Source organism: Trachurus japonicus, chromosome 12 (genome assembly GCF_045865225.1).
Source record: "Trachurus japonicus isolate A0001 chromosome 12, Traja_1.0".
Classification (NCBI taxonomy): domain Eukaryota; kingdom Metazoa; phylum Chordata; class Actinopteri; order Carangiformes; family Carangidae; genus Trachurus; species Trachurus japonicus.
Window position 1 is genome coordinate 5,499,099 of NC_140918.1, and position 25,028 is coordinate 5,524,126.

Genomic DNA, 25,028 nt, shown 5'->3' on the forward strand with positions numbered 1-25,028 from the left:
TACAGCTGAACAGCTGACATATGGTCAAGACGTAGCCTACAGCGGAGACCTGTCACAGTCTCATCAGTGCATTTCATTAGTATAAAGTTTAAACAATATCAGATTTCCTCCACTAACTATACCTGGAAACCATCTTGAGAAATGGCCACAATATTGAATTTTTGGAGTGGCCAGCACCTTTTTCCAAAAGAGTGACGCTTAGAGAGTAGTGCAACATTTCATGCTTGTACCACCAAGTGAACGATTCTTGCCATAATCTGCTCCACACGAGAGAAAATTAAAATAAAAAATAAAAAAGTTTTATGTCTGAGAGGGGTCCTGTTCCAGAAAGGGGGTTATGCGAAAACTTAGACTTGTATCATTCATGTTGAATTAAAAATAAATAAATAAATACATTTATAAAAAATAAATAAATAAACTCATGGAAATAAACTTTTTTCCAACACTTTATGTTTTCAAATTTCACAAAAATATAGAATATGCATTAATTAAAAAAAATAACCAATCGATTTAACAATTTCCCAGAATTCCCTTCAACTCTCCCTTCACAGCAAACATAGAAAAATAATTTAAAAATCTTAACAAGTCAATTTTGAAGTAAATAAATTACACAGTCACACGGATCAATAAAACTAAATTTACACATAATTTACCCACAATCCCACACTCAGGTAGCAGATTTCCAGCAGCTGTGAAAGTCACCACATTCATTTAAAAACATTCACCTGACACTGAGCTAACAACACGATTGGTCCCTTTATGTCGCCGTAGCAACGTCACCTGTTCAAAACACCCACAGGTTTTATGAAATACATTTTTGTGTTTGACCTTTGACCTGTCCTCACTTTGGAAGACAATCAATTGACTCATTGATTTGTCCTGAAAAGACAAATGTTGACATTGATCAGTTGTGCAGATAATTAATTCACTGCTGCAGCTCAGTGTGTGTCCGTTGACCTTTGACCCTGCTGACATCCTGCCCTTCACCTTCAGGGTTATGATGTCATCTATGGGCTTCGCAGCAGGAACAGGAAGTCACAGTCATGATTTTCCTCCCTCTGAATGAAGTCAATTCCTTCATTTCAGCTCCACACGGAAAGCGCTGATTTCCATTGGCCGCAGCCGAGTGACGTGCGGCTGCTGTTGCCGGGCGGACTCTGGCTCGTCGTCCTGGTGCAGCAGCGTGAGGCCGGACTGACGGACGGAAGCGAAGTCAAGAGGAGAGAACAGGTGGTCGAGATTCACCTGGACACAGGAAACAGGAAGAGACGTCACAATCAACAGGAAGTTTGTGTGTCTTTGTGTGTGTGTGTGTGTGTGTGTGTGTGTGTGTGTGTGTACCTCCTCCTGTGCGCTCCAGGTGCAAAGAGGGAGCGGCTCAGGGGCGGAGCTACAATCAAAGCCCTTCCTGTGGAGCAGCAGACCCACTTCCTGCGACGGACTTCCTGCTTCCTGTTTCCCCACAAACACAAATAAAGATTTATTCATTTGAATGTTCAGATTTTAGGTTCACGAAACGTCCCAGAATGAGAGTTCATGTCCTCACCTGTGCGTCTTCCAGCGTCCTCAGGTTCAGCAGGTGAACGTCGCACGGCAACGATGAGCTCAGTGGCTGGAAGGGGAGGAGCTTCGGCAGCTGCGTGTCGCCAGGGGCAACCATAGTGAATGGCGGGTGGTTGAGGGAGAGCGAGGTCAGGTGAGCGAGCAGTGACAGATGGTCGACCGTGGCCCCGCCCACTTCCTGTTAGAGAAAACAGAAAGAAAAGCAAAATGAAGCAGAGAAGGTTCCTCAGAGTTCTTCGTCCTGGTTTTAGACGCCACCCACCCATCACACATTGGCCCCGCCCCCTATACACCGGGCCCCGCCCCCCTCTACACAAGGCCCCGCCCCCTCACCTGAGCCCCGCCCCTCCTGTCCTCCAGCAGCAGGTGGTAGAGACTCGCTGTGAGCTTGTTGTCGGTGACGCCCTGACCGAGGCCGCGGTTATCGTCCTGCTGCAGCCGCCGGTCCAGAACCACCTGCAGCTCACCTGTAGGTCAGAGGTCAGAGGTCAGAGGACAGAGGTCACGTCTCTGCTCCTGTAGCTTCCTGTGTCTGTTCACTAACTGACCAGAGCTCATAAAGACACAGTGGGAATAAATCAACAAACCTTGAGGGTTTTTGAATCGACACTATTCATTGAAATTTGAAATTGGTCTTATGCTGCGTTCAAGACTCGGAAGTCGAAAAAAAAAACGAGTCAAAAACGAATTGAACGGCGTTGAACTTGGAAATCAAAACATGGCAGCCCTCGTCTTAAACGGTTAGAATTTAGAAATTTTAAGTTATTTGTTGAGGTTTTAATGCATTTCTTTGTGTATTATTGCAGTAGCCTATATGAAATACGTTTATATTAAGTTTGATTGTTGTATTGTGTAAAATTGTGGTCCTCGTATGTGACAGAAATAACGTTTAACGGTTATCAAGGCGTCACCGGGGCCCCACCCTGGAGCCAGGCCTGGGGTTGGGGCTCGCAGGCAAGCGTCTGGTGGCCGGGTCTTGGCCCACGGGACCAGGCCGGGCCCAGCCCGAAAGAGCAACGTGGGCCCGCCTTCCAGTAGGCCCACCACCCGCAGGAAGGACCATGAGGGGTCGGTGCGTTGGGCTCTGGGTGGCAGCCGTGGGCGGGGGCCCCGGCGACCCAATGCCCGGACAACGACTCTGGCTATGGGGACATGGAATGTCACCTCGCTGGTGGGGAAAGAGCCTGAGCTCGTGCGGGAGGTTGAGAGGTATCGGCCAGAGGTAGTCGGGCTCACCTCCACGCACAGTTTGGGCTCCGGTACCCAACTCCTTGAGAGAGGCTGGACTCTCTTCCACTCTGGAGTTGCCCACGGCGAGAGGCGGTGCGCTGGCGTGGGCTTGCTCATAGCCCCCCAGCGCGGCCGCCATGTGTTGGAGTTCTCTCCACTGAACGAGAGGGTCGCTTCCCTGCGCCTTCGGGTAGGGGATAGGTCTCTCACTGTTGTCTCGGCCTACGGGCCAAACAGCAGTGCAGAGTACCCGGCCTTCCTGGAGGCCCTGGGAGGGGTGCTGGAAAGTGCTCCAACTGGGGACTCAATCGTTCTGTTGGGGGACTTACGTCACGTGGGCAGCGACAGTGTTACCTGGAGAGGTGTGATTGGGAGGAACGGCCTCCCTGATCTGAACCCAAGTGGTGTTTTGTTATTGGACTTCTGTGCTAGCCACAGTTTGTCCATAACGAACACCATGTTCGAGCATAAGGGTGTCCATCAGTGCACGTGGACACCCTAGGCCGGAGGTCAATGATCGACTTTGTAGTCGTGTCATCTGATCTCCGGCCGTACGTCCTGGACACTCGGGTGAAGAGAGGGGCTGAGCTGTCAACTGATCACCACCTGGTGGTGAGTTGGATCCGCTGGCAGGGGAGGAAGCTGGTCAGACCTGGAAGACCCAAGCGTATCGTGAGGGTCTGCTGGGAACGTCTGGCGGAATCCCCTGTCAGGGAGGTCTTCAACTCCCACCTCCGGGAGAGCTTTGACCGGATTCCGAGGGAGGCCGGAGACATTGAGTCCGAATGGACCATGGTCTCCGCTTCCATTGTTGACGCGGCCGTCCGGAGCTGTGGTTGTAAGGTCTCCGGTGCCTGTCGCGGCGGCAATCCCCGAACCCGGTGGTGGACACCGGAAGTAAGGGATGCCGTCAAGCTGAAGAAGGAGTCCTAATGAGCCTGGCTAGCTCGGGGGACTCCCGAGGCAGCTGATGGGTACCGGCAGGCCAAGCGGATGGCAGCCCGGGCGGTTGCGGAAGCAAAAACTCGGGTCTGGGAAAAGTTCGGGGAGGCCATGGAGGAGGACTACCGGTCGGCCTCGAGGAAATTCTGGCAAACCATCCGACGCCTCAGGAGGGGGAAGCAGTGCTCCGCCAACACTGTTTACAGTGGAGGTGAGGGGAGCCTTTAAACTCGACTTGGGATATTGTCGGGCGGCAGAAGGAATACTTCGAGGATCTCCTCAATCCCACCGACACACCTTCCATGGAGGAAGCAGAGGCTGAGGACTCAGAGGTTGATTCATTCATCACCCAAGCTGAAGTCACTGAGGTAGTCCGGAAGCTCCTCAGTGGCAAGGCACCAGGGGTGGATGAGATCCACCCTGAGTACCTCAAGTCTCTGGATGTTGTGGGGCTGTCGTGGCTGACACACCTCTACAGCATCGCGTGGCAGTCGGGGACAGTGCCTCTGGACTGGCAGACCGGGGTGGTGGTCCCTCTCTTCAAAAAGGGGGACCTATCGGGGGATCACACTCCTCAGCCTCCCGAGGAAAGTCTATTCCAGGGTACTGGAGAGGAGAATTCGGCCGATAGTCGAACCTCGGATTCAGGAGGAACAATGCGGTTTTCGTCCTGGCCGTGGACGCTGGACCAGCTCTACACCCTCTGCAGGGCGCTCGAGGGTGCATGGGAGTTTGCCCAACCAGTCCACATGTGTTTTGTGGACTTGGAGAAGGCTTTCGACCGTGTCCCACGTGGCATCCTGTGGGGGGTGCTCCGGGAGTATGAGGTCGGAGGCCCTCTGCTGAGGGCTGTACGGTCCCTGTATGACTGGAGCAGGAGTTTGGTTCGCATGGCCGGCGATAAGTCAGACCTGTTCCCGGTTGGACTCCGGCAGGGCTGCCCTTTGTCACCAGTTCTGTTCATTATTTTTATGGACAGAATTTCTAGGCGCAGCCAAGGGCCGGAGGGGGTACGGTTCGGGAGCCACTTGATTTCATCTCTGCTTTTTGCGGACAATGTTGTCTTGTTGGCCCCCTCGAGCCAGGACCTTCAGCATGCACTGGGGCGGTTTGCAGCCGAGTGTGAAGCAGCTGGGATGAGAATCAGCACCTCTAAGTCCGAGGCCATGGTTCTCGACCGGAAAAAGGTGGTTTGCACCCTCCAGGTCGGGGGAGAGTTCCTGCCTCAGGTGGAGGAGTTTAAGTATCTCAGGGTCTTGTTCATGAGTGAGGGAAGGATGGAGCGCGAGATTGACAGGCGGATCGGTGCAGCGGCCGCAGTAATGCGATCATTGTATCGGTCCGTCGTGGTGAAGAAGGAGCTGAGCCGAAAGGCGAAGCTCTCAATTTACCGGTCAATCTACAGTACAGACCAAAAGTTTGGACACACCTCCTCATTCAATGAGTTTCCTTTCTTTTCATGACCATTGACATTGTAGATTCACACTGAAGGCATCAAAACTATGAATTAACACATGTGGAAATATGTACTTAACAAAAAAGTGTAAAACAACTGAAAATACGACTTATATTCTAGTTTCTTCAAAGTAGCCACCTTTTGCTCTGATTACTGCTTTGCACACACTCTGCATTCTCTTGATGAGCTTCAAGAGGTAGTCACCTGAAATGGTTTTCACTTCACAGGTGTGCCCTGTCAGGTTTAATAAGTGGGATTTCTTGCCTTATAAATGGGGTTGGGACCATCAGTTGTGTTGTGCAGAAGTCAGGTGGATACACAGCTGATAGTCCTACTGAATAGACTGTTAGAATTTGTATTATGGCAAGAAAAAAGCAGCTAAGTAAAGAAAAACGAGTGGCCATCATTACTTTAAGAAATGAAGGTCAGTCAGTCCGAAAAATTGGGAAAACTTTGAAAGTGTCCCCAAGTGCAGTCGCAAAAACCATCAAGCGCTACAAAGAAACTGGCTCACATGAGGACCGCCCCAGGAAAGGAAGACCAAGAGTCACCTCTGCTGCGGAGGATAAGTTCATCCGAGTCACCAGCCTCAGAAATCGCAGGTTAACAGCAGCTCAGATTAGAGACCAGGTCAATGCCACACAGAGTTCTAGCAGCAGACACATCTCTAGAACAACTGTTAAGAGGAGACTGTATGGTCATGAACTTTGGGTCATGACCGAAAGAACGGGATCCCGGATACAAGCGGCCGAAATGAGCTTCCTCCGCATCGAGAGGAGCCAGCTGAGGTGGCTCGGGCACCTGTATCGGATGCCCCCTGGACGCCTCCCTCGTGAGGTGTTCCGGGCATGTCCCACCGGGAGGAGGCCCCAACGAAGACCCAGGACACGCTGGAGTGACTACGTCACTCGGCTGGCCTGGGAACGCCTTGGGGTCCCCCCGGAAGAGCTGGAGGAAGTGTCCGGGGAGAGGGAAGTCTGGGGATCCCTGCTCCGACTGCTGCCCCCGCGACCCGGACCCGGAAATAGCGGATGAAAATGGATGGATGGATGGATGGGTTATCAAGGCTATAACATTATAGCCTATGTGCACTCATCTCTGGCGTCTCCTCTCCTCCAAAATAAACATAATTTGCTGCTGCATATATTATGTTTATATATATTTTTCGTATTCAGCTATGAGCCACAATATGCCAAACTTCCTTCGGGTATCCATGTTTTTTCTCTTCCGAGTTCCTGCAGCGTGAACACAATTCCAAGTTGGGAATTCCGACCTCCGAGTTGTTTTGAACGCAGCATTAAGCTCCGAAACGGAAAGTGATCCTAATTGATCCTGATTAGTCCTAATTGATCCTGATTGGTCACCTGTTCTGAGAGCGCCAACACCCTGACTCTGAGCCGACAGCAGCGACACACGCGACGTCGCGTCCTGAAGGAACGCCGCTGACGTCATTGGGTAAAAGTTGGCCTGCAGCGGGAGCTTCTCCAGGGTTCGCCGCTGCTGCATCTGTAACCAATAATCAATAATCAATACACACCAACACACACACACAGAACAAAGGAATCTGATTGGCCATGAATAAACTGCAGAAACCTGAAAACCGTTGAGGTCGGTGTAGAAACGGTTTCCGTTGGCGACGTCGGTGACAAGCTGCATGACGAGCTCATGGTTGACCTCTGACCTGATGTCCACCATGTTGGAAATCTCCAGGGACTTCCCAGCATGCCCTGGGGCAGAGAGAGGCAGGAGGTTTACTTAATGTCATTATTTTAATCTTAATCGCTGTGGGGTCAGTGGTTAATAAAGGGTTAAATAAAGTCCCATTACCATCCAGGTGGTAGACGCGGAGCGTGTGCGTGACGTGTTTGAAACAGGAAGTGATGTCAGAGAAGATGGGACCTGTGGAGACCCGAACCAGGGGCGGATCTGAGGTCGAGTAGACCTGCAGGGGCGAGAGACATTCACAATGAATCAGGGGAAAGAGAGAGAGAGAGACTTGTCGTCCTGCTCAGACTGATCTCGTTCAGATGGACTTCGTCTGGTTCTGGTTCTGGTCTCACCTGGGCCTCCCCTGGCAGGAACAGGTAGGCTCCACTCTTTTCCCCGTTTCCCTTGGTCCCGTACCAGAGAAACTGGACCTGAACCTGACGGACCAGACCGGACCGCAGACGGATCTTCTGAATTTCAAAATAAAACAAACATTGTTAAGACCTGAGTTGTTACTCTTCTATATTTTCAAGAACAGACTTTTAATTTGAAAGTCTGACCTGCAGCAGGCCTGTCTCAGGGGAACTCCATATTTGGAAATGTTTGTTGCTAAGCGTCAAGGGGGCGTCGACATCAGATCCTTGTGGATGCGACACCTGGAAGTGTTCTGAGTGGACGGTTGGTGGGTCCCCACGACGATGGAAGGTGTACGTCACCCGGTGGGCGGAGCCAGATGGGGCTTTGGTCACATGATAGACGAGGAGTGACAGAGGAGGAAGTGAAGCCACGAAGGAGAGCTACAGAGAGAAGGTGAAATGAAGGACTCAGGTGTGACTAACAGTACGTTCGATTTGTACTCGGAAGTCAGAATTTCTGAGTTCAGTGTCGGAAGTTTCAACTAGAAAGCCCCCCGAGGTCGGATTTCCTACTTGGAAAGTCGGAAGATCCTCACAACCCCAGAGTTGACTTTCAAAGATGGCTGCCCCATGTGTAAACACTCAGGTGATAATCCTCTCTCACCTGGAACGACTCCGTTGAAGCGTGGCTTGGCTCCGCCCACACCGCAGAGATCTGCACCACCATTGGTCGACCGGTTTCTGCATCAACAACTTGAGCGTCTGGAGAGTCAACGATGACGCTGATGACGGATGTTTGGAGCTGCTCAGTCGGGTTGAAGACGATCAACAACCTGTCACACACATCAATAATCAGATCAGTGATCAGTGATCAGTGATTAATCAAGAACTCTGGTGAGAATTTAACGTTTTCTCTTCCCCCTCTAAGCCCCGCCCCTTACCTGGGCTCCTCACTGAGCGTGAGTGGCGTCTTCTTAGGCAGCGCATCGTGAGCTGAGATGACATCATCCTGAAGAAAATGACCAATAACAACGTGTTACTGTGAAGTCACTCAGTTATCTCTACAAACAAACAAGCCTAAAACTAGGGTCAGAGGTCAGAGGTCACCATTAGCAGGAAGGGTTTTGATTGGTCATGGTGGTACAGGCTCTTGTCCAATAGGAGCAGCCATTGGGCAGAACTCTGCAACACCTTTCGCAGGTTCAGGATGGATCGAAACAACCTGAAAAAAAATTCTCTGTTCAATTTTCTTTGAGACTGAAAAACTTTATTTAAAAAGCAGACGCGACAGACAGACAACACAATGCTACAACATGAATGAGACCAATGTTCCCTCTAATTTTCAAAACTCCTGAGCAGAAATTCAACTCCCCTGATGACCTGCTTGAGCGACTGAGCGATAGCTTAAGCGTACACAATATGCTGGTGTTATGGCCTCACCTCTCCAACTCCAAATATCAATACAATTGGCTATTACTATTATGATTAATAACAGATTATTTTGACAACATTACCTAGGCTACTCCATATCTAGTTACAGTTAATGATAACAAAATACAATATTGTTTTGGCAAAATAGATAACTAACATCAAGTTGGTGTCATCAACTCTTGGCACAGAAGCATTCTTGATATGAACAGTAATAATAATTCTCAAGCAAAAACTTAAATCGTAGTTGCACTACAGACCACGGTTAAGGTCATAAATTTCACAATTCGAAGCGCACATTAGGGAGAAATAAACAATAAATTAGTCGGGGATATTTGAGTGTGCAACTTTTTTTGTCTTCTGGGCAAAGAGGTGGGGAGCACTGAGCAATTGCACAGTAAAACACCTTAGAGGGAACAGTGAATGAGACTGATGGAAAATTAAAGTTAGATGCTAATGCTAAATGAATGGGTATGATGGGACGCTATTGCTAAATGCTAACTGCTCACACTCAACGAGGTGGTACCTGTTACCGTTGCCAGTGACGACGACGTCCTTCAATAGAGAGCATGGAGGAACAGATGAGACAAAAACATGCTAACACTAAAGTGGTAGCAGATTCATGTGCGACAGCGCTAACACTTATTGTCATCTGAGTCTTGACTTAGACTAACAACGCTAAACGTTGCTTACAAACACCTCACATTCAGCTTTAACTGAGACAGCAATGTGCTAACATGCTAGCTTGCTAACAGGAAGTAGCCACCTGTTGCCGTAGTCGACCACCACAGGGTCGCGGGCGGTGCCAGTGACAGCGTCATGATGCTGGAACAGCGCCAGGCTCCGCCTCCCCTCCGTCAGGAACTGGAAGTGTTCTCGCGCAGGGAAACCTGGGTCCAGATCATTGCCATGGAAACGACGCATTTCAGCCAGCGTCAGGCTGAAGAGGATTTCTGTCGCTCTGTCAAGTTTAAAGACGACAACACATTTAAAACCAACTTAAAGGGGCGGTGCGTGGCGCAGTGGGTAGAGCGGCCGCCCCATGTAGAGGCTACAGTCCTCGCCGCAGGCGTCCCCGGTTTGAATCCCGCGTCGGGCAGACCTTTCCTGCGTGTCATTCCCCCTCTCTCTGCCTCCCCATTTCCTGTCTATCTCTACTGTCATCACTATCAAATAAAGGCAAAAAGCCGAAAAATATACTTTAAAAAAAAAAAAAAAAAAAATTAAAAATTAAAATGAAGATAATAAACAGGAGGAAACATGAGCAGTGGGCGGAGCTACCTGAGCGTCGTCTCCAGCGTCCGGTCCAGACGTTTGTAGAAAGGTCTGGAAGTGAAGTAGCCGCTCCAGTAGTGGTCGTCACGGTCTGCATAAGTGAAGAAGTCACCACGTAGCGTGGGAAGAGTGGTCGCCATAGCACCGAATCGGCGGTGCAGAGCCTGGAAGTAATCAGACAGAGTCCCGAAACGAGCCTGAAACAGGAAGCAGACAAGGAAGCAGGATGGGGGTCAGAGTTTATAAGGTGTGTTTATGCTGGTGCTGGGCAACTCAAATTTAAGACTTTTTTAGGACCATTATGAATTAAATTTAAGACCTACAGCACGACATACAAAAATGTACAATAGAAGCTTACGGCCATACTACCCTGAGCACGCCCGATCTCGAAAGCTAAGCAGGGTCGGGCCTGGTTAGTACTTGGATGGGAGACCGCCTGGGAATACCAGGTGCTGTAAGCTTACCCCTCCTTGAACCGCCACCTTACTGTGGTGGAGGGGTTTGAGCACTCGAATGATCCTAGGAGCTATGTTGTCCGGGGCTTAATGCCCCTGGTAGGGTCTCCAAAGCAAACAGGTCGTAGGTGACGGGTCAGACTAAGAGCGGTTCAAAGCCCCTTATGAAGAAGAAAACAGCAAGGAAGTGTACGTCGCCCAGACTGGCGTAACCGGGGCCCCACCCTGGAGCCAGGCCTGGGGAGGGTCCAGAAGGGGCCGGTGCCATGTGATTTGGGTGGCGGTCTTGGGCGGGGGCCCCGACGACGACTCTGGCTATGGGGACATGGAATGTCACCTCGCTGGGGGGGAAAGAGCCTGAGCTAGTGCGGGAGGTGGAGCGGTACTGGCTAGAGATAGTCGGGCTCACCTCCACGCACAGTTTGGGCTCCGGTACCCAACTCCTTGAGAGAGGCTGGACTCTCTTCTACTCTGGAGTTGCCCATGGTGAGAGGCAGCGAGCTGGTGTGCTCATAGCTCCCCAGCTCAGCCGCCATGTGTTGGAGTTCTCCCCACTTAACAAGAGGGTCGCTTCCCTGCACCTTCGGGTCGGGGATAGGTCTCTCACTGTCGTCTCGGCCTACGGGCCGAACAGCAGTGCAGAGTACCCAGCCTTCCTGGAGGCCCTGGGAGGGGTGCTGGAAAGTGCTCCAACCAGGGACTCCATCGTTCTGCTGGGGGACTTCAACGCTCATGTGGGCAGCGACAGTGTTACCTGGAGAGGTGTGATTGGGAGGAACGGCCTCCCCGATCTGAAACCGAGTGGTGTTCTGTTATTGGACTTCTGTGCTAGCCACAGTTTGTCCATAACGAACACCATGTTCGAGCATAAGGGTGTCCATCAGTGCACGTGGCACCAGGACACCCTAGGCCGGAGGTCAATGATCGACTTTGTAGTCGTGTCATCTGATCTCCGGCTGTATGTCTTGGACACTCGGGTGAAGAGAGGGCCTGAGCTGTCAACTGATCACCACCTGGTGGTGAGTTGGATCCGCTGGCAGGGGAGGAAGCTGGTCAGACTTGGAAGACCCAAGCGTATCGTGAGAGTCTGCTGGGAACGTTTGGTGAAATCCCCTGTCAAGGAGGTCTCCCACCTCCGGGAGAGCTTTGACCGGATTCCGAGGGAGGCCGGAGACATTGAGTCTGGAATGGACCATGGTCTCCGCTTCCATTGTTGACGCGCCAGTCCGGAGCTGTGGCCATAAGGTCTCCAGTGTCTGTCGCGGCAGAAATCCCCAAACCCGGTGGTGGACACTGGAAGTAAGGGATGCCATCAAGCTGAAGAAGGAGTCCTACCGAGCCTGGCTAGCTCAAGGGACTCCCGAGGCAGCTGACGGGTACCGGCAGGCCAAACGGACGGCAGCTCGGGCGGTCACGGAAGCAAAAACTTGGGTCTGGGAGGCCGGGAAGGCCATGGAGGAGGACTACCGGTCGGCCTCGAGGAAATTCTGGCAAACCATCCGACGCCTCAGGAGGGGGAAGCAGTGCTCCGCCAACACTGTGTACAGTGGAGGAGGGGAGCCGTTGACCTCGACTGGGGATATTGTCGGGCGGTGGAAGGAATACTTCGAGGATCTCCTCAATCCCACTGACACACCTTCCATGGAGGAAGCAGAGGCTGAGGACTCGGAGGTTGATTCATTCATCACCCAAGCTGAAGTCACTGAGGTAGTCCGGAAGCTCCTCAGTGGCAAGGCACCAGGGGTGGATGAGATCCGCCCTGAGTACCTCAAGTCTCTGGATGTTGTGGGGCTGTCGTGGCTGACACACCTCTACAGCATCGCGTGGCAGTCGGGGACAGTGCCTCTGGACTGGCAGACCGGGGTGGTGGTCCCTCTCTTCAAAAAGGGGGACCGGAGGGTGTGTTCCAACTATCGGGGGATCACACTCCTCAGCCTCCCGGGGAAAGTCTATTCCAGGGTACCGGAGAGGGGAATTCGGCCGATAGTCGTACCTTGGATTCAGGAGGAACAATGCGGTTTTCGTCCTGGCCGTGGAACACTGGACCAGCTCTACACCCTCCACAGGGTGCTCGAGGGCGCATGGGAGTTTGCCCAATCAGTCCACATGTGTTTTGTGGACTTGGAGAAGGCTTTTGACCGTGTCCCACGTGGCATCCTGTGGGAGGAGCTCCGGGAGTATGGGGTCAGAGGCCCTCTGCTGAGGGCTGTACGGTCCCTGTACGACCGGAGCAGGAGCTTGGTTCGCATTGCCGGCAGCAAGTCAGACCTGTTCCGAGTGCCCCTAAAACTTTGATTTTCAAATTTTAGACTTTTTAAGGCCCTGGTAGAAACCCTGTGGTGTTTAGCCCCGCCCCCTCCCGAGTGCTCACCTTGACGTGGAGCTCCGGGTGCTGGTTGAAGTAGTCGAAGAGTTTCTGGTAGTTTGAGAACTGAGCGTCCCACTCACCGGACTCCACAAACCGGAAGTCGTCACCAAGGGGAATGAGGAGAACCGGAGAACGGAAGAGACGGGACTTCTGACGGTACTGGTCCAACAGGAGGAGAGCGCTGAGGCGACACAGAGCAGTATCACACACCTGAGTAGAGCTCTGACACAATAAAAGCCTCCACTCTAATTGACCAACTGTTGATTAATCATGTAATTATTGTTATGGCTGGCCCCGCCTCCTGCCTACCGCTGCTGGACATTCTCCTCTGTGATTGGCTGCGGTGCTATTCTCCACGGACAGGTGACCCGCCCCCCCGGCAGGCGGTGGAAGTCAAACTGACAACAGACCGACGGGTTTGGACCACACGTGTGAGGCACGTCGTAGCTGTAGAACGGCATCATGTGACATGTGATGTCATTGCGGAGGGAGGAGTCTGATACAGGAAGTGTGTAAGAGAAACGAAAGAATTCGTCACTGATTTTGACCCAAGAACAGAAACATCTGGAAATAAACTTATTATAACTTTACAAAATTATTGTTTTCGTTAGTGCCACAGAGGTGTGATCTCTGTCAACATGGGAATCAAACCAACGACGTTAAAGGGATAGTTCAACATTTTGGCAAATTGGCCCGTGGCAATAATCCCTATAGTCATAGCAGGAGGTTCGTTACCTTTAATTGTCGGTGCAAGCTATTTTTAGAACGGCGGAGCAGAGCCGCGAGCTGCTCAGAGCTATGCTACGGAGGCTCATGGGATTTCTTGGTTTCCTTCAAACTCATGAAATACACAATCCAACAACTCCAAAACGCTCTGGTGGACAAGTTGTGACCTGCACATTCACCACGCTATGACATAATAACAGAACGTTACGAGACAGAGTTGTTTTAGAGGTAAATTCATGCAAAACCGCTGATGCACGTTCCCGTCAGGGGCAGTTTTTCAGCAAGCAGTCTCTGCATTTACCTCTAAAACAACTCTGTCTGGTAAAGTTCTGTTATTATCTCATAGCCTGGTGAATGTGCAGGTCACAACTTGTCCACCAGAGCGAGTTGTTGGATTGTGTATTTCATGAGTTTGATGAGGGAAACCAATAAATCCCATCAGCCTCCATAGCGTAGCTCTGAGCAGCTCGCGGCTCTGCTCTGCCGTTCTAAAAGTAGCTTGCACCGACAAATAAAGGTAACGGACCTACTCCTAAGAATATAGGGATTATGGCAATGGGCCAATTTGCCAAAATGTTGAACTATCCCTTTAAGGCAACATGTAGAGTGCAGGTGGCGGACACGTTATCACACCTTTATGTTAATAAAATGTGAACAGACCTGCTCAAGGTAGTGACCTTTCAATTAATCATAGGTCACATATCAAACACACCTGCATTCAGGTACCGGACGCTATAGAATCACTCACTTATTATAGGTGCAGTATACAGTGACAACGCAGCACAGAAGTTCAGAGCTCCTTAATGTCATGTCTGATTAGCTTCGGGTTAAACTCACACCAAAATATCCCTCAACTTTGTGGGTTTGATTCCCATGTTGACAGAGATCACACCCCCGTGGTTCTCTCCCTAATTATTATTATCAGGCAACATCTTTCATCTTCACTTGTTAATTGTTTTTACCCCAGCTCTGTCGCCATTGAAACTCCAGTGTCTGTTGCTGAGCAAAGTGTTTCTTGACAGCGTAGTGAACTCGTTGGATGACCATGTTGCTAAGCCCCGCCCCCTTCAACAGGTAGGCCATAGAGGGGGAGTGGCCAAAAGGATCTATGGCCCAGCCGCTGCTTGGCTTCACACCTGAGAGAGAAGAGAAAGGTGTAAAACTACGGAAGCCTGTTGAGGCGATGGAGGCGGAGCTACACAACACAAACCCAGGTGTCTCTGGATCCACTGGTGTCCCTCGATCAGCTGATCCAACAGGGCGAAGTAGTGAGAGTTCGCTTCGTCCGCCATCACCCAGCCGCCCGTCACGAGCTCCAGCTGCCCCGCCCCCAGCAGGCTGCAGACAGGAAGTGAAAAGTGTAAATATAAGACTTAAAATTATAAATACTGCATATGTATAAAGATATAAACATAAAGATGGATGATAGAGGAAAAGAGGAACTGAGTGTGATAGTAAGAAGTGGTCAAAAATGAAGAAGGCGAAAATGAAGTGGTCAAAAATGAAGAGGTAGAAAATGAAGTGGTCAAAAACAGAGAGGTCGAAAATGAAGTGGTCAAAAATGAAGAGGTAGAAAATAAAGTGGTCAAAAATGAAGAGGTTAAAAACCGAAGTGATAGAAAATGAAAAGACGTCACCGTTTGACCATCTCCCTCTTCTGCTCATCAATGTCGTTCCACCATTTGGAAAAATAACTGATTTCTGCCCAGATCATCTTCCTCCTGATGAAGAGCAGTCACCACGGCAACGGTTAGTTCTGCTGCTGCAGCTCAGGTAAACAGGGTCAAAGCATGTTTTAATGACGGTTGATCACCTGCTGTCCTCGCTCAGTTTGACCACCATGTTGTTGAGGATGTGTCTCGTCTGATCCTGATAGTAACCGTCAAAGGTTTTCAACCAACCTGCAACAAACACACACACGTAAGATAGCAAAAACCTTTTGGCATCATTTTGGCCCAAATCTGGCTGGTCATTTTGGCAAGATTATGGCCAGGCTTCCGGGCCCTAAATGGCCCAAAATAGGCAAGCCAAAATCAAACCAAAAGGAGGCCAAAACTCACCCAAAACTAATTGTGGCCTTCCAAAATACAGCCAGAACTGCCCCAAAAGAGCCCCAAATCCCCACAATCCAACCAAAAAGTAGCCAAAACTGACCCAATGAGAGCCCAAAAAGTAGCCAAAACTGCCCCAAAGAGAGCCCAAAAAATAGCCAAAAGTGACCCAGAGAGAGGCCAAAACTCACCCAAAACTAGCTGTTTACCTTGCTGTGTGTCTATGTGTATCTTTAAAAAAAAAACAATAGGAAGATTAATATTATTTCATCATCATTTTTGAATTTACTGTTGACTGACTCCAGGCTGGCAGGTTGCAGGTCCCCAGCCCAGTAAAACCATCACTGGTCTGTGCTATGCTTGCATCCCCAATAGCAAAGTTCCCTTGGCTTGGATGTGGCCCAAATAAACAGCAAAGATCTGGCCCACTTACGGAAGTGAATGACGGCCCATATCTGGCCCAATTATATGAAAGCTATGCTTAACCATAACATAACCAGACCTCTACCAGAACTGTACCAACTACATATGGCTTATAGCTGGGCCTCATAGGGCATGCCTGTATGGCTGTGATCAGGTAAACCCTACTGGCTCTTATGTGGCCCCTATGTGGCTGACAGACCAAAATCCAGATTTTACCCAGAACCTAAACTAATATACACCAAACCTTTCAACTGGCCCACTGTTGGAAGTGAATGATGGGCCACATCTGGCCCTAAGGTATATTAAGCCCAAACTGAACCATAACAAAACCAGGCTTCTACCAGGAGTAAACTAAATTCAATTATACCATGGTCTGGGTGAATCCTCGATTCTGATTGGCTGCTGGGTGTCCATTAAAAAGTGATAATGGACACCCATAAAGATGTTCCGGTAAAATAGCCTGATTACGTTCTAAACATTACTGCGCTGGCTCAAACGCTTGTTAGTAACCACGGCAACGGACACTCGGACCAAAACAACTTTTTTTCAGCGCATCACGGCACTGGAGTCTGTAAACACACAAGCGGTAAGAAGTGCACTGGACCTCTGAAAAACTTTGTGTCACGTAACATTTGCCGTCACCTCACCTCCCTTCACTGATCCAGGCTGTGGCAGAGTCACTGGCTGTAACGTTACGCTGCGGTCACAGCGGGTCCCTCTTTTTTTCTCTTTTGTCGCCGACGAGTTTATTAAATAGTCCGCTCGGCTCAGCCGCTTAAAGGATCATAGGGCAGGATTTTAAAGACGTATGATTTTAACGGTAAAAACAACATTTTAACGGTAAAAACAACATTAAATTACAAGTAATTGATTTAATATGTATTTATCTCGTAAGTGACCATGGTATAAGCGGGATAATGCCCTTCGAGGTGTCCGATTATCAGAGATTAATGGACTTCGCGGAAGCAACCGTCCTCCGCTTCGCGTCGGACGGTTCACGCCTCCGCGTCGTCCATTAATTTCTGATAATGGACACCTCGTCGGGCATTATCCCTTACATAATACACACATACAGAATACGTGTGGCTCAGTTCTGTTGAATCATTGTGGCCCAAATGTGGTTGACAGAATAAAACTGGTACTCTTTTTTTTCATCTGATCTGTAACACACCTTCCATCTGCCCCCCCCAAAAATGATAATTTTAGTGCAATAGCAGTACTGATTAAGTTGTTCGATACCTATATAGATCACTTAAATCACACAAAATCAATATGAGAAATTAAGAAACACACAAGTTTCCCTTTAAAATTGTATTTTTTCATACTTCAAAATTGCCTTCAATGAACTGTACAGAACATGTAGAAATTACATCCATATAAAAACAGAATCAGAAAAAATCTGATCAAATAGTCTACAGTAATACTGTACAAAAATACAAGTGTAAAAATATTAGAAATGAAGAAAGTTTAATTTGTTCATCAAAACTGTCTGTCTTAACTGTCAGTTTCAGCTTGTATTTTTTGTCTCTCTTCACACCAAGGCCCAGATTCCCATCACCTCCACCTCCTTGTCTGAAACAGCTGCAGTCAGGGTTTCGTCTACGGCACCTTGAGAACACAGGACATTTTGAAACAGTAGTGTTAAGGCTGTCAAACAATTAAAATTTTAAATCGCGATTAATCGCATCGTTTTCTTTTTTGCTTGAAATCACAGCAATATGAATGGAAAAGAAACATAAGAAACCTCCAGAAACATGGATGTTTCTTGTGCTTTCCATTCATGGTATTTAAAAATCAGCTGTCAGAGAGAGAGAGCAGCCTGTTAAGAAGAACAAGGAACATGAGGAGAAAAAAACATATGCAGGTTTTCTGTAACATTACAAGACGGCGACGGCCGATCTTCCAATGTCACAGCGTTAATCGTGCGTTTTCTTTTTTCGTGTTATTTTTTTCTTAAAGCAGAAGTAAGTGATATATTTGTGTTAATATAAGTCTTAAATAGTTATATCTTCCGACAGCAATCACTTACATAGAGTGTTTGGTCTGAAACACGGGTCTGTCAGTCACTCTGCTCTGCTCTGAGCCGAGGAGAAAACATTTATCGTATCCTACAGTTTTTATCCAATGAGGAGAGAGAACGGCATGCAGGGCTGTGTGTGCAGCCAAGGGACGCTGTGAATGTGGTGACGGAGGGACGAGGACTGTTATGGTGCGTTCAAGGAAACTCGTATTTTTCCGACCAGTTCGATCTGGTACGAGTTCACAGGTCGGAAGTTACGAGTGGCCGTTATAGTGACTTTCACCGGTAAAACAGGTCGGAAAAACACGAGTGGGTTGCCTGGAACGCTACAAAGTCGTAAGTTGTGACTTGAAGCTGTAATTTACGATTTCAAAAGCCTGACTGGAACGCAGCATTAGCGAAAACGACCGGACCACTTACTTCTGCTTTAAAAATAAATAATAAATTTTTTTTAACTCTTTCGCGACCATTGACGAGTAAACTCGTCAAAACCGTTTTTTTACAGATTATGATAATAGACACTCTCAGGTACCCTGTGTGTGAATATGGTAGTCCTCTGATATGTAAAAACGGTTTTAAACTAAAATCAAAACATAATGTTTTTTATAAACTGTGTGATCTTGTTTTTGTTTGAGTAATCGGTCTCCTTGAACGCTGCTCTGGGGACAGCGTGCAGCTGCTGCTAAGCTAAGTTAGCTACTATCTGTGCAAAGGTTAGTCGGCTACCAATTCTGTGCAGAAAACGTAAACCTTATCGGGTATTTAAACAAGGCAATGATAGAAGATCAGATTTTACTAAATTTAAATGTATAATATGCACATACCTCCGTGTTGATCAGCTTGAGAAAATGAAGTAGGAGGACTGTCGTCAGTTGAAACTGTCGTCTGGGTAGAAATTCCCGCCGTTTGCTTGGTCTTTTGGCTATCCTTTGGCTATACAAACACATGCCGAAACAAACCATCGGACGTTGCCGCCCTTCGCCCAATCTTCTGGCTTGCCATAAACATGCCATACCACCCTTCTATTTTATCCCGCTCTTTGCCCAATGTCTTGGTTAACCAGATATATGCCATAACTGCCATAACTGATATGATAAAATTGGTATCGAAAAAAGTATTGTTCAGGAACCGGTATCGAAGTGAAGGTATCGGCACTGTTCCCTCTAAGGTGTTTTACTGTGCAATTGCTCAGTGCTCCCCACCTCTTTGCCCAGAAGACAAAAAAAGTTGCACACTCAAATATCCCCGACTAATTTATTGTTTATTTCTCCCTAATGTGCGCTTCGAATTGTGAAATTTATGACCTTAACCGTGGTCTGTAGTGCAACTACGATTTAAGTTTTTGCTTGAGAATTATTATTACTGTTCATATCAAGAATGCTTCTGTGCCAAGAGTTGATGACACCAACTTGATGTTAGTTATCTATTTTGCCAAAACAATATTGTATTTTGTTATCATTAACTGTAACTAGATATGGAGTAGCCTAGGTAATGTTGTCAAAATAATCTGTTATTAATCATAATAGTAATAGCCAATTGTATTGATATTTGGAGTTGGAGAGGTGAGGCCATAACACCAGCATATTGTGTACGCTTAAGCTGTCGCTCAGTCGCTCAAGCAGGTCATCAGGGGAGTTGAATTTCTGCTCAGGAGTTTTGAAAATTAGAGGGAACATTGTAGCCAGGCTAGCGCCGCCTACTGGTTCCGGCAAATTTCATTTGCCTCAACCATGTAGTCAGGACACTAGCAATGCGTTTCGGTTTGCTCCGTCCGCCAGAGCGGACGGACCAATCAGCGAACAGACGGGTAAGTGAAGGCGATGACGTTGAACTCAATCGCTCAAGATTAACCTATGAGCTTAACCGGTGTATAGCACACGTGACCACCAAGCAGCAGCGATTAGTTGAAGCAAATGTAAGCAACCGCCTCCCGGAAGCAAACGAATCCCTATGGCTGGTGTTCAGACGCTATATGAAATGTAATGAAATAAGCGGCTGATGCATCAGGCTAGGAACATTGGGTATCGGTATCGAAAAATTTTGATTGATACCCAGCCCTAATAACAGGTTGAATGACACCTCTGTCATGGCCTGAGGGGGTCTGTATCACCTTCACTGGCACTAAGCAGCTTTGAGGAGCATGGTAGGAACCCGGCTCTCACTTAAGTTTCACTTTCACTTTCGCGAGTCACGACGAGGAGGGAGCAGCAATGCGGCACCTTTCCGTCTGATTGTGTATGTGTATGTGTGTTTACTGTGAAATGATCCGCTGGTAACAGAAACTTAGTTTGGACGACGTCTTCTGTTAATTTCCATGCACCGGGAGATCAGGATGTTTACGGCGCTACGCGCTGGTGCTCATGGGAAATGGAGTCTTCCTTCAGGCAAAACACTACCGCTTTGGGCCACTGGCGCCGCCAAACTCAACCAAAACTGAAAGTTCTTAAGTACTGCTTTAAAGGGACAACGAGGAGTTTCTAATCAGTTATAAAAAAGTCTCACGTTAATGTGGATGAATCTCCGCTACCCACACTTGTTAATGGGCCCATTTTCGATAAATATATCGTTCTGTCTCTATCGTTATTTTGTTTTATTAGTGGTGGCGGAGATGCTGGTCGAGCCGACCAGCATTTCTTTACTTTCAGTTTCGCAACGAGTCATGAGAATAACGTAGCTGAATCGCCGGAACTACGGTGGTATCTGAACCTCTTTGAACCTTTGACTTTAATTATTGATGAATGAAAACATGAGTCCGTCTTGCGCCGGTCAAAAGAATTTTACGGTGCGCGCGGAGGCTCATAAAGGTAGTGTGAAAACGCTTCGCTTTTCCAAAACTCCTCGTTGTCCCTTTAAGGCTAACCATAATCATACCACATTTGAGCCAAAGGGCTTTCACAAAACCAAAAGAAAGCCCAAAATGACAAAGGGGTGCCAGAATACAGCCAAAACATTTGCTATTTGGGTATATGTTGTTTTGTTGTTGTTGTTGTTGTTGTTGTTGCTGACCGGGGTCGTTGTGTGAATGTGGGACCAGGAAAACTTCCAGCGGCTGCTCATCCCACTCGTTTTCTTGGTAATGGATCTCAAAGCCCTGTTTCCAGGCACCGCCGTCGGGGTTGTCAAAGGCCAGGAGGTCATAAACGTCCAGCAGCTGATACGGGGTCGTCATGGAAACACAGGACAACAGTCAAGTCGCCTACCTCCACCAATTTAAGGTAATCAATCTATAATTAATTTATCAATGACCATCACTTCTAAAGTTCAATTAATTTTTGAAAAATAAAAATCAATTTTCAACCTGCTGCTTTCATTTACTCTATTGTTATTACTGTTATTGTTTTATTACTACTGTTGTGTGAACTTTGATGGCCTCACTGGCTACAACATCAGGAACTTGACTAACCTGAACGCCGTCAGCTCCGTCTTTCATCTCTTTGGCCACCTGGCAGCCGGGGGAGGGGTCGACCCGGTTGTGGACGGGGCCCGAGCTCACGTTGGATCCTGCTCCACCAGTTTTCCATGAATCTTTGCGGTGGACCAGAGAGTCCTGTAGTGCAGCAACCAGGCGGTTGTTTTCACGGAGGAGGCGCTCTAACTTGTCAATCCTCTTCTGGAGGCGGGACAAGTCCTGCAGAAAGGTTAAAAACATATTGAACGTTTATTTGTTTATTTGTCAGGATTCCCATTACCGCTATAGTCTTACTGGGGTCCAGATTTAAAACATACATTTACAATCATGACATTAAAGCAGAAGTAAGCGATTCGGTCGTTTTGGCTAACTTCCTGTCAGCCGATGGAGTTAGCAGTCCCCGCCCTCGTCCCTACGTCACCACATTCACGCGCATCCCTTGGCTGCACACAGAGAGAGGACCGCCCCTTTATGCCGTTCTCTCTCCTCATTGGATAAAGGTTGTAGGAAGTAGGAAGGAAAGTTTTCTCCTCGGCTCAGAGCAGAGCAGAGTGACTGACAGACCCGTGTTTCGGACCAAACACTCTATAGAAGTGATTGCTGTCGGAAGATATAACTATTTAAGACTTATATTAACCCAAATATTCTGCTTACTTCTGCTTTAGTACTTCTGCTTTACAAACTTCCTGTTTAGTGTGTTACTTACTTTCTCCACCTCACCGCCGGTGGATTCTCTTTGGTGCTGCTGAAGCTCCGTCTTCGGCATCAGCTCCAGCATGCGGTACAGTGTCATCATGGCCAAGAAGAAAACGCCACTCACCAGCAGCGCCAGGACCCAACTCCTGTTCCTCATCACGACTACGATGGACAACAAATTGCATCAGTGTTAATAAAGAAAATAAAAATTTTGATTAGAGTAAATTCATTCTAGTAACAAAAGTAGGTTTTTCTGTTCAATCCTGGAGCACTGAGCTCACTCGGCGGCTGTCTTCTTGATTAAAAAAAAGAAAAGGAAGACAAGCAAACCATTTACTTCAGCTGAAAAAGCAGAAGTAAATGTCATTGGGTCCGAACACATGATAAATCATATTGTGACATCTGCTGGTGCCATTTTGAATAACATCAAGCCTGGAGTGTGAGTGGTTTGATAACAGTTTAAACTTTGAGCAACACACCACAAAGATGGTGCAACTTTGTTTTTATCATCCTAGAAAACATTGCAACAGTAAGACTTTTAGCTTTTAAAGATACTGAGACCCTTGCACATGCTTCACATGCTTTAGTTTTATCTCATCACAGCGACAGTCTTCTTTCCAGCCTGTTCAGACTTTAGCTGCCAGATCATATTACACCTGTTTTAGGATCTTTACACTGACTCCCAGTGGGTTTTAGGATTGACTGTAAGATCTTACTGATTACATTTAAAGCTCTATTTGTTTGATCTGTCTCTTCCTTTTATGTTCTTTGGTTTCTCTGTGATTTTTGTTTTTCTGCTGCTTTGAAAAATCACTATTGTTATTATTATTATGTACTTATTTCTGTTCATTTAGTTATAATTCTGTCACTATTTGTTTCACATCATTCACAGACTGTGCCCTGGTGCAGGATGTGGACTGAAGCTGTTTCAGATAGACTAACCGATTGATCTTATAGATGAGTGGTTTCCTATGGACTCACCTCCTGAGTTAAAACAACTTCTCTCTAACTTCCTCCTTCAGCTCACACCGGTAGCAGGTCTCGCGCTCCGCACAGTCTCGTGACGTTGTTCATCTGTCCTGTGACGTCCGAGTGTGACTTTCCCGAGGAAACAATAAATATTAAAAAAATTAAAACACGTTTCATTAATTAAAAAAAAAAAAAAAGTGAGAGTGAGTTTTGTGCCTGGGCGGCGCGAGCTCACGACGCCGCCGCTGCTCGTGCGCACTGACGTTTGTTTTGCTTCCGGCCTGGTTCAGCTGATTCAGCACTGCGGAAACGTCACATCCGCTTATTGTTAGTTAAACAATTCAAAGTCCATTTTACTCACATGAGTTTGCACAAGAAACTGTACAGTTCAAAACTCACACACATATTCAGTCATACATAGGGCCTACTTTATAATGGTATATAAAACAACATTTGTGTTGTGTGACAGAACAAACAGAAATACCCAAAAACAAGAGGAAATAAAAAAAACAATAATAATTATAGGAGGGTTACATTATGACAAAAATGATTCATGCGTATTAATCATAGGTGTTAATCAACAGAGATTAAAGAGCAGGATACTTAGAGTTTCACATAAATCATTCATAGACTAGGCAACAAGTACTGTTTTCATATTTATTCTTATGATATTTACCCTTACTGATAATTATAGTTACCTTTAATCAAACCATGAGTCCTTCTAAACCGTTTAGTAAACCAGCTTAGTATAGCTTGCTCTACTTAGCACTTTCTGCGCATTTTAGAGCATTTTATGTCTTTTTTTTTATGTATATTTTGTAACCAGTGTCAGTGGGTCATAAATAAATATCTTTCAGAGGAGAATCCACCCACGTGGAAGCTGTGGTGTCATTCTTGCTGGTGTCCAAGTGTGTTATTTATTTATTTATTTAATTAGGTATTTATTTATTTATTTTACCAAAGTCCAGTTTGTTTTATTGTGAAATCCTGGACTTTCAGAATAAGAGTGAGGTGTGGTGCAGGACTGGGCTGCAGCCAGGGGGGGGCGATGCTGAGACGTGATAATGATGATGAGGAGGAGGAGGAGGAGGAGGGAGGAAATATATGTCACCTTTTTTTTTTAAAATGTCGTTATACCCATTTGTATTGGATAAAACTAGAAGACATGTTTAAATGTTTGACAGGCATTAAGATTAAACTAAAAAAAAAAGATATAATTCTCACTTATGATGAAGAAAGGAAAGGAATTGTTTTTGTTGAATCTTTTTATTTTACAAGGAAATATTATATCCATAAATGTAAATGGTCATCCAAAAATGTTTTATGAGTTTAAAATAGAAATAAGATAGCCTATTACATGCATCTATTACAAAATATGAAAGACAGAAAAGCTATAAAAACCTTGGAATATTATAAATTATTACAAACAAAACTATATGATTTAATAATACCTATAAAATGTAATAAGATAATATTAATACCCCTTTCAATGTATAAATGTACTGTATATATTTTTATGTTTATTGTTTGTATATTTGTATGTTTGTATATATATACAGTCGTCCTCAAAATTATTCATACCCCTGGCAAATACAGGGAATTTCTTAATTTAGTCAGTCACAGATTAGTATTTCAACTCAGATTGGACATGAATAGGACATGAGGGAAAGTCTGCAGCCATGACCAATTTATTTAAGTAAAGTTACATTGTTAAAGGTGTTTATTTGAAGGTTGAACAAAAATCACCATGTTCAAAATTATTCATACCCCAGTGATACCAAGACAAAAGGCCATAGGATGTTCGAACAAACCATTCTCTTTAAGGGTCTGAAGTGTTTTGAGGGTTTTCACTGTGTTAAATCGTTGGTACTTCTTGACATTTTTGGTAGGTCTTGATGATACTTTGCACTGTACACTGGCACCTTTTTGTATTGTTTTCCTTCCTTTTTGGCAT

At 46.9% G+C, this 25,028-nt stretch overlaps 1 protein-coding gene and 1 pseudogene across 2 annotated transcripts; one reads left to right on the forward strand and one right to left on the reverse strand.

Moving 5' to 3' along the window:
- Positions 1-654: 654 nt before the first annotated feature.
- Positions 655-23,385, reverse strand: LOC146976936 (alpha-mannosidase 2-like). Of its 2 annotated transcripts, XM_085792700.1 has the most exons (25): positions 23,310-23,385; positions 23,087-23,203; positions 22,116-22,267; positions 21,404-21,628; positions 21,007-21,151; positions 15,320-15,407; positions 15,144-15,227; positions 14,717-14,844; positions 14,469-14,642; positions 13,090-13,276; positions 12,784-12,961; positions 9,964-10,154; positions 9,449-9,643; positions 8,362-8,476; positions 8,196-8,263; positions 7,919-8,087; positions 7,459-7,695; positions 7,252-7,368; positions 7,019-7,133; positions 6,785-6,918; positions 6,556-6,697; positions 1,897-2,030; positions 1,547-1,741; positions 1,342-1,452; positions 655-1,245 (listed from the first exon to the last, which is right to left on the reverse strand). In XM_085792700.1, the coding sequence occupies exons 3-25, from the start codon at positions 22,260-22,262 to the stop codon at positions 1,078-1,080; spliced, it is 3,447 nt and encodes a 1,148-aa protein (XP_085648826.1). In that variant the 5' UTR covers positions 22,263-22,267; positions 23,087-23,203; positions 23,310-23,385; the 3' UTR covers positions 655-1,077. The 2 variants fall into 2 exon arrangements, with proteins under 2 accessions (XP_085648826.1, XP_085648825.1); XM_085792699.1 differs by having other exon boundaries at positions 23,087-23,357.
- Positions 10,310-10,418, forward strand: LOC146976937 (5S ribosomal RNA; annotated as a pseudogene).
- Positions 23,386-25,028: the final 1,643 nt, after the last annotated feature.